The 15,304-nt window shown below is 35.2% G+C and overlaps 1 protein-coding gene across 1 annotated transcript in view; it reads left to right on the plus strand.

Annotated features, from left to right (window-relative positions):
• LOC122808577 (chymotrypsinogen A-like) overlaps positions 1-15,304 on the plus strand; it is a 90,878-nt gene that overhangs the window by 66,137 nt on the left and 9,437 nt on the right. Inside the window, exons 2-3 of the mRNA XM_044079535.1 lie at positions 10,715-10,824; positions 11,110-11,189. Of these exons, the coding sequence (XP_043935470.1) occupies positions 10,715-10,824; positions 11,110-11,189 (190 nt within the window). The remainder of the gene's footprint in view (positions 1-10,714; positions 10,825-11,109; positions 11,190-15,304) is intronic.

The raw sequence follows: 15,304 nt of genomic DNA on the forward strand, positions 1-15,304 counted from the left end.
TTCACATCTCAAAGAAAGCTTTATCAGTCTGATGAACCATCCACTGAGACGTGAAAGCTCTTACCTACTTGTATTATTAAAGTTTTGTTTGTTTTTTAAACTGTGATTTTGGATTCTTCTGCATGTTTTTAACTTAAGAAAGTGGACCTGCCATACCTCCTTGAAAACAGTTTTCAAGTAGCTTGGGTAAGGCTGGTGCCACAGCTGTAGGATGGAATTGCAAACTGGGGTTTTAGGTAGTAATCAGGAGGGGGATTTAGTTTCAAGGAGTGAGAAGGGGTTTGAGGTTTATGGAGTGGGAATGGTGTTTTAGGGTTAAGAAGCATGAGGGGAGTTTTGGGGTCAAGGAGAGATCCTGGATTTTAGAAACAGGGATCATGAAGGGGGGTTAAATTTAGGGAACAGGAAGGGAACTTAGGTTGTACATACCAAATGGGGTGAGACCACTGTCCACCTGTGTCCCTAAGTCTCTTATCACACTTAGGATTTTGAGGCATCTAGGGTTATGAAACAGGAGTGCTGTTTTAGTGCAAGGGTGTAAACAGAAATATTAGGTTTAGGGAGGGGAAGTAGAGATTTAGGTTTAGGGAGATATCAGGAAATAGAGTTAAAGATGGGAGTCCTATGGTTAGGGTCAGGGTCAGAGTGGGAATTTTTAGGGTTTGAGTTAGGGTTCTAGTAGAGCTCTGCAGTTATGTAGGGTTGGGTTTTGAGAGGGTTAGACTATTTACTAGTATCAGACTGTTTGGTGTTAAGGTACCAGCCAATTAAAGCAAATGGCAGTGAGCAAATATGTCTTGAGCTAGTAGCAAGTGAGCACTTGTAGGAGACCCTGTGAAAAATCTTGGCCTGATCAAGATAAGCAGTGTGCACTGAGTGACCACTTTCCACAGTCTTTTTTAACCTTCTCTAAGAAGTTCACTACTTTCAGGAGACTGGACCTGCCCTTCATAAAGCCAGACAGAATGTTGTCTGTGTCTGCATAAATAAGTTCTGCTATGATACAATTTTATGGCTTTACATATAAGACTGCTGAGGCTGATGGGCCTATAATTACCTACATCTGTGCAGGGGTCACCCTTCATAGCTTTGAAAGAGAAATTACTGTCTCCTAAACAAACTGCTTCTATGTATAAGTTAATATTGGATCTATAATTCAAAATTAAGCTTTTTCTTGTTTATCGGCCTAATTAAATTTCATCAAGAATGACAACTTACAGAGAATCTTTTGGAAAAATGCTCTATTTTCCATGCTCAGTTTTACATTCCCTTTCACAAGCTTTTTTGTACTCAGTGTATTCATTTACTTTAATGCTAGATAACTCCCATTCCCATTAATAAACCTTTTTATGCAAAATTTATAAATGTGTAACTCCTATAGCATTTGACAGGATCATACACAGAACATTAATCAATAAACCAGAACAACTAGGTATTGATTTACTCTTGATATCTTGATAAGATGGATAGCTGTGTGGCTTACAAATAGGATATGGCAATTATCATATAGCAACCACATCCCCTGCTAATTATATATATCAACTCCAAGATCGCGCTACAGTGAGGAAAGGGCAAATTTTCCGATCTTCACTTTATTGTGATCTCACTATGAACAGTTCACTGACTGGCATTTTTGATGTAAATGCTGTTCGCTGAACTGCCTTTTTGAGGACATAATATAGACCCATCTTTTTCATCTGAGGTGTTCCACAGTCTGAATGCAGATGACTTGAAATTGAGTAAAACGAATAGATGTGCTACAGCTAGAATATCTGCAAAAGAACTTAACTAAATTGGTCATTTGGGCAGTGGTGAATAATATGCTGATAAATACATCAAAAACTATGCATATGAGATTTGGGAGAGATAAACTGAAAGGTGAATATTTAATACAGCACACTGTGATCAAACCTGTAGATTCGTTTCAGGACCTGGGTATATGGATAGATAGATCTAGATCCACCTTTGAGTTTTTCTAATTGTATCAGCTAACTGGTCAATGATAGTTATATAGGTTGTATAAAAGATTTATAAAGCTAGGAAATCAGACACGATGAAGTCATTGTTAGTTACATTAGACTTAAACTTAAGTATGGAATAACAATATGGCAATCCTATAAGAACACAAGCATGAGTAAACTTGAAAGAGCACAACAGAAATATAACAAGACCATCCATGTATGTGAAAATTTAAGTTATTATGAAAAGCTAAAATATCTGAATTTGTACAGTATTTCTTATAGATATATTTAGAGGACATTTTATTCAGGTATATAGGGCATTTAGAGACAACTATTTCTGAAAATGTTTGGGGTTATCAAAAAGTAGTTGAGAATCATTGTATAGGAATGAGAAGTGTTGTAATTGGTTCTCTGAGAGAGCAGCTGATGTATAGAACAGACTACCAAACTGCATTAAAGCAAGCACTAGTTTAGATATTTTTAAGAACAGCTTGGGCACTTATTATGGGAACAACTGCTTTGGTATATTAAAAGGCTAGAAGAGCATTAATGACTGTGCCTGAGATATTTGTAAGTATGTATGTTTATATGCATGTATCTACTTATTCTCTGTGGTTACCACATCCAGATCTGAGATGATCTTGCTCTCACTATTTGAGAACAAGGTCCTAAGCAAATGTTTCTCATGTAGGTTCATGTGCTAACTGCCTTTGGACTGCTCCTCACAGCAGAACAAGAGTGTTTCTCCTGCTGCTTGGTGAGGAAACAGTCACATTATTTCAGTCAGCATGTGACTTATAGATATCCAGTACCTGTTCTCTGCCATCTTAAACATAAGGTTCATCACTTCTATCCATTGCCAAGATTAGGGTGTGTCCATAACCCTTGAATGGATTATGCTGGCTTTTGCAGATTCATTGTGAACCATCGTGCCTCATGCTTTTACTGTTTACTTATCTGTACTACAGCTTTCATTCTTTCACTTTTATAGAGGATTATACTTCATCCTGTATGTATATGCCCCTTCATAGTTCTCTGCAAACTTATTTTCTGTAACAGAGTTTAGGATGCATCAAGACAAGGAGAAAAGATGCTTTCACATGTATAGAAGTATATAAAACATAGCATGAATATAAAAACATTGTATGCTCTGACTTTTGATCCAGTAACATCCTTTCATCTGCAATACTTGCGGAAATAGATACCAAAGTACAGGAAACAAATGATCCCCTGAATCCTTTACTAGATGGACAGATTGCCAGAGTTAGTTGTTTTTGAGCAGACCAAGGTATGGTCCCTCTCAACAAACCCCATTGCTCAAACTGCACTCTACTAGCCATTGTTTCTTTGTCCTGGTACCAGAACTAAGGCAATCACTTCCTCCTGATTTTACTGATTACACAAAGTACTTCCGGTTCAGACCACATTTCAAACAATACTTAATGAAACAGTTTGAATGCAGATGTTCATCTAAAGGACATGTCATGTAAACCAATGTCTCCAGCTAGTGGTATCTTTACCTCTCATATACCTGATCCACCTGATTAACTCACTTGTCCTGAACTGTGATGTCGTTTACCACTCCATTACTGCTCTAAACTTATTACACATATAATCTAATATCCCTCTTTCATCTTATTGGTTTCTATTAGCTTTCCTAACCTAGCAACTACTACTCATATTACTTAAACTCTATTCTTCCTCTTCTATTCCAATTTAATTGCACATACGTTTGGTTTGTAAGATCTTTTATGTATACATTGTCAGATTTCCTATGCTAACTCATAAATGTAAACCATTGTTATTTGTATACCGTGCCTTGTTTTGTTACGTTACAGTATAACTTGGGCTGAGCCAGTAATTGGTCATTGCCTGATCAGTGTTCTACCTCAGTAAACAATTTTAAATAAATACATAAATCAATATCAAAACTGGCAAACAGGCTGGGATCTTCTATATTTATTATCAGTTACAAAGAAATTGTGTCTCTTAATAATGATAAGGAATGGCCAAATCACAGAAACATAGAATCTGCTCTTGTAACATTCATAAGACTGTATATTATAATTATGGATAAAGTCATTACAATTAAAGCAGTTAACATTGAAGATTAGTTTGCTTGGTGATGCACCATTGAAAAAATTATTGAACACTGAGTATATCCCAGTTATTACTCAGAAGTGTGCCAATGAAATATGTATACTTTCTGCTATATTCTACTTCTAACACTATTTGTGAAAGCTAGGCTTTTGTACAGGTCTCAATATCCCTTTATCTGTACTGTGCCACCTGCATTATGCAATTTCTATTTTCTCTGCTGCAAAGATTATACTTTAATGATAAGCATTTTCTGAAGGTAATTACTTGATAAGCATAGTGATACAAAGCCATAATCTTGCAAAGCTTAATCAAACTGATATGTTTATTTTCCATTCCATGTGTTAACTTTCCAAACATCTATGTTATATTTAGTTTGAAGGATTTAGTAATTATTAACCTTCCACTCAGCATTGGTTTGGAATGACTATAAAAGTGACCAAGAATTTCTACTCATCCATCTATTTCAGCAATGGCTTTCTTGTGGCTTCTCTCCTGTCTTGCACTTTTGAGTGCTGCTCAAGGTAATTTATTATTTATTTCTTGTAAAAACTAAATGACTCCTAGCACATTTGAAAGCCAACCTCCTGCTAGGATCACTAATTCATACAGCCTCTCCTGAGACATCTTCCCCTCTTGCTAATTAACTTTTCACCAAACCCCCACACATATAATCTCAGGAGTATCTCTCATTCTCAACCCACCTTACTAACTCCAAAGACTAAACTTCATCACACTGACCATGCATTTACCATCTTAGCAGCTAAACTATAGGACTCCATTCCACTCTAAATCAGAGGCATCCAAATGTACTCAGACTTCAGACTATAGCACAAGGAACCATCCAAAAATGCAGCGCCACTCACACAGGTCACAGGTCATGTTACATGAACCCTGTAGCTCTCGCTCACCCCTTTATCCCTGTTTCATCCTTCCTTATCTCATCTTGTCATCCTCTCACTTACTTCTTCTCATTCATCCTCACTGTTCTCTTTGCATCTCTCACACTTTTCTCTGTTCCACTTCTCTTTCCACTACACATGTCTCTCTCCATTTCTCTCTCATCTCCTCATGGTATAATTTCCGCAAACTATTCTCACTTGTCTCTTCTAATGATATGCTGCTATCCCTGTAGTATAAGCCATGTCAGTCATGGCTACATGTTATCAACAAAGCTCTGATAATCATAATTCCATTATTTCCATCCTTGTTTTAACTTTGTAAAGTGATTTTGAACTAAATGTTGTAGCATATTTTTGCATCTGTAAATATGAACATGTTTTTAGCATATGCTTGTATTTGTAAATATGTTTTGCTCATTTCATATGTGATGCTATTCACCCAGGCTTTGTCTGCAAATAGTCCATTGAGATCAGTGTACTACCCTGGTAAACAAATATGAATAAATAAATAAAATAATTATTTTATTTTAGCTATTTACTGCTGAATATGTGGGATGGTTCAAGGACCCTTTTTGTCTATGATCTGGACCAAAATAGCAACAGTATAATAATATATTCAGGATCTATGATAGAATATTCCATGCATAGCCTATACATATGTGTACACAATATATCATATGCAGTTTCAACATATACTTATGCATTTGCACTAAGGTAATGTAGCTAGATGATATATAGGCTAGACAGATATATAAATAGGTGGAAAAATGTATAGGTTTAAATATGGGAATATCAGGGCCCATAGTTGACTGTACTCACAAACTTACTTTCAAGTCATTGTGTTCTCAGAATTGATATACATAAGTAAGATGTACGTTGGGGCAAATCCCCATAAATGTGGTAAGATAGATATACAGCCCTCCCAGAAGGAATACATTATTTTACTTTGAATTTTGGGTCTGTCTGTCAAATGTTTGTAATCTCAGTGAGTACATCTAATGATGAATCCTATAGGTGTAGTTATGCAAAATTAGTTGAAAGTGTATTTGAAATATTTGTCCCTTGTCTATTTGTATTATGCTGAAATAGTTATTTTAAGACTATTAAGAAAAGCAATTAATATCAAAGTGCATCAGAGTTCATCAATGTGCACATCATTATCATATTTATATAATTGAATATAATGCCTCCTTTCACATGTATCCACCTAGACACATGTAACAATTGGAACGCCCACAGAGATACCTTACTAAAAGGATAGAAGGCCTAAACAACACGTCCCACATGGACCGACTCAAAGCCATGTTACTGTACTCAGTATCTTACAAACTGCTAAGAGGTGATTTGGCCTATATCAGGCATACTAGGCATATTCCGACCCAGGACTGATGGATTTACTGCACATCGGCAAGTCAAACTGCATCAGAAATGCTCAGTCTAGGGATCTAAACCTCTTCTGCAGCATCAGCAGAACTATTTGGAGGGATTGGCATATCTCATGGAGGATACCACCATTCAGGAACAGAATCCCATCCCTTTCCATTTTCAAGTGCAACTTAGATCTGCCCTCTGTTCTACTACTAATGGGCAGAGGCAGCTTGTAAGTGCTTTATCCCATGTATGTATCTATAGGGGTAATATATAATTATTGACCACGGGATGGGTAAGGTGAATCTATAACCAAATGGGATAGGTTATTACGAGCACAAAATGGAAACTTAGTTATGCTTTAAATAGCCTGGAAGGGCAGGTGGTACTTACCTATGAACATATGATCTGATAAAATATTAAATGCAACTCTTGAGAGTGAGGCGTATAAATCAAATTAAATTAAAGAGAAAAAGAATCAAAAAAGCAGTAGGCAAATCTGTTTTACATTCATTGTGATCAAAGGTATGAAATACATGTTGTCAAGTACTGATAAGACTACAGATGTAATACAAAATGAGAATCTGAAGTACTTTAGCTTGGTGCCACTGTGAAAAGTTTCATATGAAGGCACAATACAAGTTGAAGAAGTTCCCACATACAATTGACTTGTTTAAAAAAGAAGTATCTTTTAAATCCATTGCATGGTTCTAAAAGTCTTTACCTGACTGACAATGATAGTGGTTTACCTACATCCTACAAAATGTACCTACTGAGCCTTTGCCTCATGGGCAAATTGCACCAGTCCTGTTTAACTCTGCCATCATAATTAGAAATGCTGGAGTAATATAATATAATATAATATAATATAATATAATATAATATAATATAATATAATATAAGGAGATAATTATATAAGTAAATAATATATATATATATATATATATATATATATATATATATATATATGTTCCAGGGATTATTTTCTCCATAACTGTCTTGTGTCAGGTATCATAGTCCTTCATTTCCATGTCTTGCAAGGTGTAGTTGTTTATCAAACCAGACTTTTCTGACGAGTCCATCTGCTGTGTTTATTTACTGATTTAAATACATTATTTGCATTTCTTAGATGTATATCTGTATTATATATCTGTTGAGTCCTACATATAAGGATACAAATTTTGTGTTTCATATTGGTATTGTGTCTAAGTTTTCTGGTGTAACAGTGTACGCCAGTTTTGAAATAGTGTCTGTTTTCTTGTACTTACTTCAAATTCTATTATTTCTATTTCTTCAGGTGTTTTTATGTTGAAGTACTTCCTGTTCTTGCAGTTGGAGAACTATGTTGTCAAATATTTCTTCTATTTGGCTATTTTTCTTCCATTTAAGGCTCATGCATGATTGTAAGAAAGCAGTTTTTGTACCTGTTAAATGCAGATATGGCTGGTAGTTCTTTCAAAGTTCAGATTACTGTTATAAATTTTTTTTTTATATATGTGCATGTAATCCCAAGTAGCTTAAGATGCCAAGAAGCTACAGTGTGACTGTTCTTTAAAGTTTTGTTCAATTTACAATAGGCCAATCAGCATGCACGTTTTTTGGTTTTGCTGAGTTTCCATTGTATAATACACAGCATTAGGTCACTAACACTGAGAGCAAGTCTTTTGCAATTGGGCCCTGGACACTATGAGGCTTAATTTAAAGCAATTATAAAGTGGTAGCTTGCTTTCATACTGAAGTAAACATTAAGCGTTTTCATACTGAAGTAAACATTAAGTGTTTCTTTATCTAGAAAGTGCAAAAGCAGCCATTAGGAACACGTGTGAGGTATCTGAGAGGAAATACTGATTACGTCATACTCAGTCCTTGGGCTGGTTTGACCAAATGAAACACATAGTTAAACATTTTTTTCAAAACTATAGCTGAGGGGGCCAGCTCACATTTATATCATCTGCAGCTCTCTCACAGCAGCTACTCAATGGCTAGTGATGGAAGGGAAGTGGAGACATATGTGTGAGACATAAGTCAAAGAAAGAAAAAAGTGGCATAGACTAAGAAAACATTAAATAGCTGTGTCAAACCAAAGAGGAAGAAAGACAGAAACAGGCAGCTTATCACTAGAAATCATTTATTCATTTTTCTGAAGTATAATTTTCCTAAAATGTTAAAATATTAGATAGGAATAAAGAATATTACTAAATATAAGCTTTACGAGTAAAGTAGTTAGATTGTAATATAGTGTTACAGCAATGATGAATTTTAAAATGTAGTCTACAAAAGATTTTAGTTGCCATCTTCCTCTTCACTGATTCTCAAAAAAGGAAATTCCAATTTCTTGAGATAAACTGGAGAATTATACTTTGATTTTAAAGTATAATTTCTAGTCATTACCACATTTTCATTATAATTTCTACATATATTTTTCTATTTTCTATTCTCTATATATGTATATATATATATATATATATATATATATATATATATATATATATATAGATATATATACATATAAATAACATAAAACTGTAGTTGTACAGTTCTATGAAAAATTAAAACATTCTTCAGGTACTGTGCACTTAAAGCAGGCTGATAGCATTAAAAGTAGTAATCATGAAAGGAAATACACGTCCTGATGAATGAGTGTTCTGGCCTAAAATAGCAAATTCCATGAAATGCATGTCTTTTCCAGTACTAAGAGTGTTCAGATTTGGGACATGTCAATATGTTTACAGAAAAATGGAAAAATCAGTGCTTCTGACCATGAATAATAGATGCAAGGTTGGGAGGAATGTGTTTTCTGGACATAAAGAGTGTTAGTGTTTTTGGAGAGAACCCTGTACTTTGCTAGTCTCTGTGACATAATGGAAAGACTAAGATCTGCAAGGTACTCTGTTTTATATTTATATATATATATATATATATATATATATATATATATATATATATATATGGTAGTCCCCCTATTACCATAGAATACAAGGCAATAAGAAACTGCTCATGTTAGCTGTGCCTACATCGGAGGTGACAAGAAGGGTTAGACATGGTGCTTTAAGAGTTACGATAGCTGGTTGAAGGCAAAGATGGTGGCCTGAATGTCTAAGGGACAGGTATTGTGGCACAAACTCCTTAATGACTGCCATAAACATTGTGGTTGATGATAGTTTTAGGCAAGTCCAGGACAGTTCTGTTTAAGATGAAAATGAGGTAAAGGCAGATTTGATAGTATATTTGGCATCTAAATAGTTTACATGAAATGACTCACTGATGGTATAAAATGACTGAGCTGTAAAGGATGGGAACTCATCATGGTGTGACTCAGGTGTTACCAAGAAGATTCACATAAAATGAAACTCATCATGGTGTGACTCAGGTGTTACAAAGAAGATTCCCATAAAATGGATGTTAAATTATCTGGAATCAAGTACAGGAGTTTATTTATGTATTGTGATACTTTTTCATTTATTTGTTTATGTATGCCATTTATTTATTTATTTATTTATTACCATTTGGTAACTGGGATATGCTGACTGGGATGTTAACCACCTTTCTGAGGTTTACCATGGAGAAAAGCTGCATAGTATTAGTTATATCACAATGCAATATTTACATTGAAGCACAGAAGAAATACAGTATAAGAAAGAACATAGTTTAAGCCAATGTTAAATACTTAAAATCAAGTATAGTGTATATGTAGGACTGTATATGTAGGACTATTGGTATGTAGCAAGCATGACAAGAAAGAGTTAATGTTGTATCAGCAACAAATGGAGTGACAAAGGAACAGATGTGCCAACAGCTTACCATCAGTTATCTAGGCCCTGAAGGTCCTTATCACAGATGGCCAAGAACAGCTGCTGATAACTATAGTTTCTGCACCTGTCACAAACAAGTGATGTTTCAGTGCTCACAATGTGCTGCTTTTTACATTTCTAAGCCTGAAGACCCCTAGAAAAAGAACAAGATGGGATTTTAATTTCCATCCACTGATTATTCTATCTCTAAGGTGCAGCAACCAAGGAATAAAAATAATAAAGTAAGGGGATGTGGAGATGGCAGGCCCCCATATAGTGGTAGTGCCCCCGACAAAAATATTTTTAGGTATTTCCTTTGTGAATAATTAGTTCTTAATTGCACTAGCCTGGGTACCTGTGTTTCATTTACGATACTCATGCACTCATTTACAAGCAGCTGTGATATGAGATCGGTATCTTTACAGGGTCATTGTATAACTATGGCTAACAATTTTCCTATGTACCATATGCATTAATTTCTGCAGAAACCGTCTTGGTCGATAGTGGGTAAAATTTAGTACAAAATCATGTGGGGAAAAATACAAGACTTCTGTGAGTACAGGTAAAAATGCTGAACTGTTATTTATTTTTTTAGCCCAGGAGTGTGGGGTTCAGGCAATCAAGCCTGTTATTTCTGGGTATGCCAGGATTGTAAATGGTGAAGAGGCCGTCTCGGGATCCTGGCCTTGGCAGATCTCTCTCCAGGTGAGTTACAGTGTTGACTTATTTTAAAAGAAAATTGAGTCAAGAAAGGAATCATTGCTTAAGTAAGTCAGGCTAAATGATCTTACATAAAGTATACCTAGTTACTATTTTAAGTTGTGGAAAATATAAAATGTAAGGCAGCTAAAAGGATCAACATAAGTCCTAATTTAAGGAACTAGAGTATTGTGTATTTGCTAATAAAAACTTTTTAGTCATCTGTTTTGTACACCATCATGCTAGCTGGTTTGCAGGAAGATTTTAAATGTTTTGTTTCATGTGTTTTAGGACCGCACCAACTGGCACTTCTGCGGAGCCTCCCTCATCAGCAGTCAGTGGGTAGTAACTGCAGCTCACTGTGGTGTGAGGTAGGTCGTGCTGGAATGTTACTGTAAACCTACCGTAATCACAGAATTTATCTTTACATAATATACATGATAATATTTATTTAATACAAAAAGTTGTCTATAGCGCAGCCTTTTAAGATGAAATTTCAGAATTAATGTTGCCTAGTTAGAATTTGTTATTCATTAAATGCACGATAACTGGAAAATGCACAAAAAAATCTTTCTTCTCTGATGGGCAAATCAAAGGATGAAGATTTAATTCATGCAATACTCATATTTCTGTTTCCAATTGAAGTGGGGTGGAGGGAAACAAACTAATATGAATATGATGATGACTGGCTCACCCTTTTCATTTAATTTCTCATTGCAATGGTATCAAGACATTAAAATTGAAATTTAGTTTGATTTCTAATATTATTTTTTCCTAAGAAGGGAGATATCTTATAAGGTGCAGTTCACAAGGAAATATGCCAAACAATTGTACACTTTACCTTTACCTGTACCTTTAACTCACTGCAATCATTTTTACATGAATGAGCATGACAATGCTTGAAGATCCCTACGTTCACCTCTAACTCATGCACAAACTATCACTTTTCTCATTTCACCACCATATGAAGTTTCTTAAACATTTTCTTCTTCAAGCTTCAGGAAATGGTCATCGTTCTGAGACTCTTTTAAGACATGCCCTTAGTGTCTCTGGTGTAAGCACAGTGCTTTGCTTTGTTTAGTTTTATATTTAAACTTTATTGCTGTCTCTATACTGTGTAGAAAATCAAGCAAATATGTTTTGCATATCTTTGCTTCTGATGCGTGTAACTGCATGACATTTCATAGTTTACTGGACTCCAGAAATATCACAGCTCATCAGTGCTGTTCTCCTTCAGTTACCTTTTTTCTCAGAACTGATATTAAGCTTTGCTAGCACCAAGACTGCACATGTATTGTAAATAATCACACATGGGTCATGGCTAGTAAGTGAAAGTATGCAGTTTCCAATTAAACTAATATTTAGTGTAACTCATCTGGATCTTATTTTCTGCATGGGGCACATGCCCCTGTACAACATCTCTCCAATTAGAGGGTTATATCCAGCTTACTCCCATTATCTGACACAATAAATTATGTGATTCCTGCATTCTGAAGCAATGGGAGAAAAATACTTATCTGTACTTATCTCACAGTGAGAAATCTGCTGTCTCTCTCTTTTTCCCCCTTGTTCTGTCTGTCTGTCTCTCTTCTTTCATCTTTCATTCAACTGGGTTTGGTGGCTTGATCACACAAATGTGTGAAATACACTATACTGTTTATATCTGATATTAAATGTTAACATTTCTGTATGTCTTTTTCTGTTGCTCATGTTTGCTGATCATCAGCCTCCTCCATCAACTGACCTGTCCCATTTTCAACTGAGCAAGAGTTATGGGACTATAAGCCAGAGGCATACACTCCAGTATATCAGTGCCATCCATTTGAAATGTCCTCTATGTAGACCTACATGGGCATTATGGTTATATCTACAGATAGTTCCTTCTTCTGAATCTGAACCCCTCCCCCATTACCATACTAAGAACGGAGCTGTTTCTAGAGCGACCCTGCAGATAACTATGAATTGTTCTTCCACAAGCTATAGGGATTTAGAATTCTTCCTCACACACAGCAAGAGGTACATTATCTGCTTTAATTCTCAGTAACAACATATCAAATTATAAGTGTCTTTTTGCGGTGTTGATTGGAGGTTTTAGTTCCATTAATGTATATTGTTTGGTGGTCAACACTTCATACATTATTTCCACTTCCATTAACATATTATTTGGAGATCTTTGCTTGGTAAATATATATAATACTCATTTAGTAAAAATAGAAACAAACAAAAACAAAACAAAAAAATTAGTCTGGAGCAGGAATTCATATATAAACTATATATTATGCAATATGGACCCTTTACACATAAATGAATCTGTAAAAAAAGTTGTAAATGTTAGCAGGCCAAGCTATGTTTATTTATTTGTCTGCATTTGTTAAGTGGGATAGGTCACTGATCTCCTGGACCATTTTTGAGACTCTGTCTGGGATCATAGTTTGATTAAGTTACTTTCTCAGAAACATATTAATTAAATGGAGGCTGAGGTGATCAAACTCTAGAAGATAGGTAGTAGCTCATTGTTTATAAGCAGCTACAAATAATGCACCCCCCAGTTTAGTGAAGAATATTAAAATAATAATATTTACCCTATAATTTTGAGTTTGATTTTTTTCAGCCTCCTTTACTCTGATCAAGTCTATAAATGAGACCTGTTCCTGGATTGTCCCAAAAAGAGATACTTTTGCATAATTGGTTTACTTGTTTAATAAATAACATAATAGAAATTATCTATAATTTTACCACATTTTCCCAAATCCATGATTTCATTATCTAATTGTACAGAACTTCACTAGTAAATCATGTCATTATTAATATCATACTAATTTTTCTGACTTTTAAAATCACACTCATATATCTTTAGACATGAGACATGTACTTCCATTTTTCCATCCGCGTTTTGACATAGTAAACTGCTTCTAGAACTAAATGTTATGGCATATTCTTGCATCTGTAAACATGTATATATGTTTGTTTTTTAGTATAGCCTTGTATCTGTAAATATGATTTGTTCATTTCTTATGTGATCCTATTTAACCCAGCTGTGCCTGCAAATGGTCCAGTGAGATCAGTGTACTACTCTGCTAAACAAACATAAATAAATAAAATAAAATAAAAATAAGAAAGACTCTCTAACCATATGTTCCTATTTGTTCCCTTCATAATATGGTGTAGTGATGTCAGTTACCCTTCAAGTACCTGAACAACCTACCTAGCATATATACAGATTCTCCAGCTGAGCTCTTCATTCAGTCACTGAGTAGTGGAAAGAATCCATTGGAGTGGAAGGAAGGCATGGTATTGTGTCTTTATAACCTAGGAGATAGAACTGACACAGACAATTACAAGCTCATAAGTCAAAGCATGGTAGCAGGGAAAGTCATGGATAAGGTATTGAGAGAAAGGCTTAATGACTTCCACAAGAAAAAAAAAAACATGAAGGATAAATAGCAGCTTTAGTTTCTGGAAAGCAGGTCATGTCAGCCTAGCTTGATTCATTTTTGTGACAGTTTAATAGTGGAGCTGGAAAAGGAAACCTTCTCAGTATTGTAAACTTTGACTTTGTTATAACGTTTTAATCAGTCCCTCATTAGAGACCACTATGCAAAATGAAGGGACTTAGAATAAGACAGATGTTGGCTAAATAGGTCAAACAATAGCTTTGGATGGGAAGAAAAAAAAACTAATAATTAGGAGGACATTTGCAATTAATACAGAAGCAGTCAATTTAGTTCTGCTGTGGTTATTCTTAGGAAAAGTGTTCTTTGCTGCTTTTGTATCAGGCATCACAATGGACAATGAGAAATGGAGCAACCTACTTGCAGATGACTTTAAGAAGGGACAGTGGAAGATGGAGAGCAAGGAGTAAAAGTGACCTGTGGTGGCTAGCGGAATTAGACGAGAAGTGACACCCAAGGTTTAGTAATGCAGGAAAGTGTACAGTACTTACCTGGGCTTTAATTACCACAAAGCAGTGCACAAGCCTGAATGAATGACTGTAAAAAAAAAAAGGATGAGGAAACAGAGGGTAAAAAGAGCACAGATGAATCACAAGTTATAAACTGTGAATGCCAAGGTGAGTATGATCCTGGGCTCCATCTTTAAGTGCATGGACACCAGGAACACAAGTTATTTTACATTTGCCCAAATCCCCAGTCAGGCAAAAGATGGAACATTCTGTTCTAATGACTATACAGAGTTAAAGATATCAAGCTACTAAAGGTTATCAGGGTAATAAAAAAAATAAGGCTGTTGATACAAGGATAGTTTATATGAGCAAAATCTCATCTTATTTGAGAAGAGGTAAGAAAGAGGAGACTTGACACAGAAAGTCACACTAATAACCAACACAAACTGTAATAGCCCAGGCAAAAAACTGTACTTAAAACCAAAACCAAAATGCCCAGGGAGACATGACTGGGTGATCAGTAACATAATTAAAGAAACAATGCAGTGAAAAAAATACTGCCATAAAAGCAGTGTGTGATGTAAG

Source organism: Protopterus annectens, chromosome 8.part0, assembly GCF_019279795.1.
Source record: "Protopterus annectens isolate FY-2018-M chromosome 8.part0, PAN1.0, whole genome shotgun sequence".
Lineage (NCBI taxonomy): Eukaryota > Metazoa > Chordata > Ceratodontiformes > Protopteridae > Protopterus > Protopterus annectens.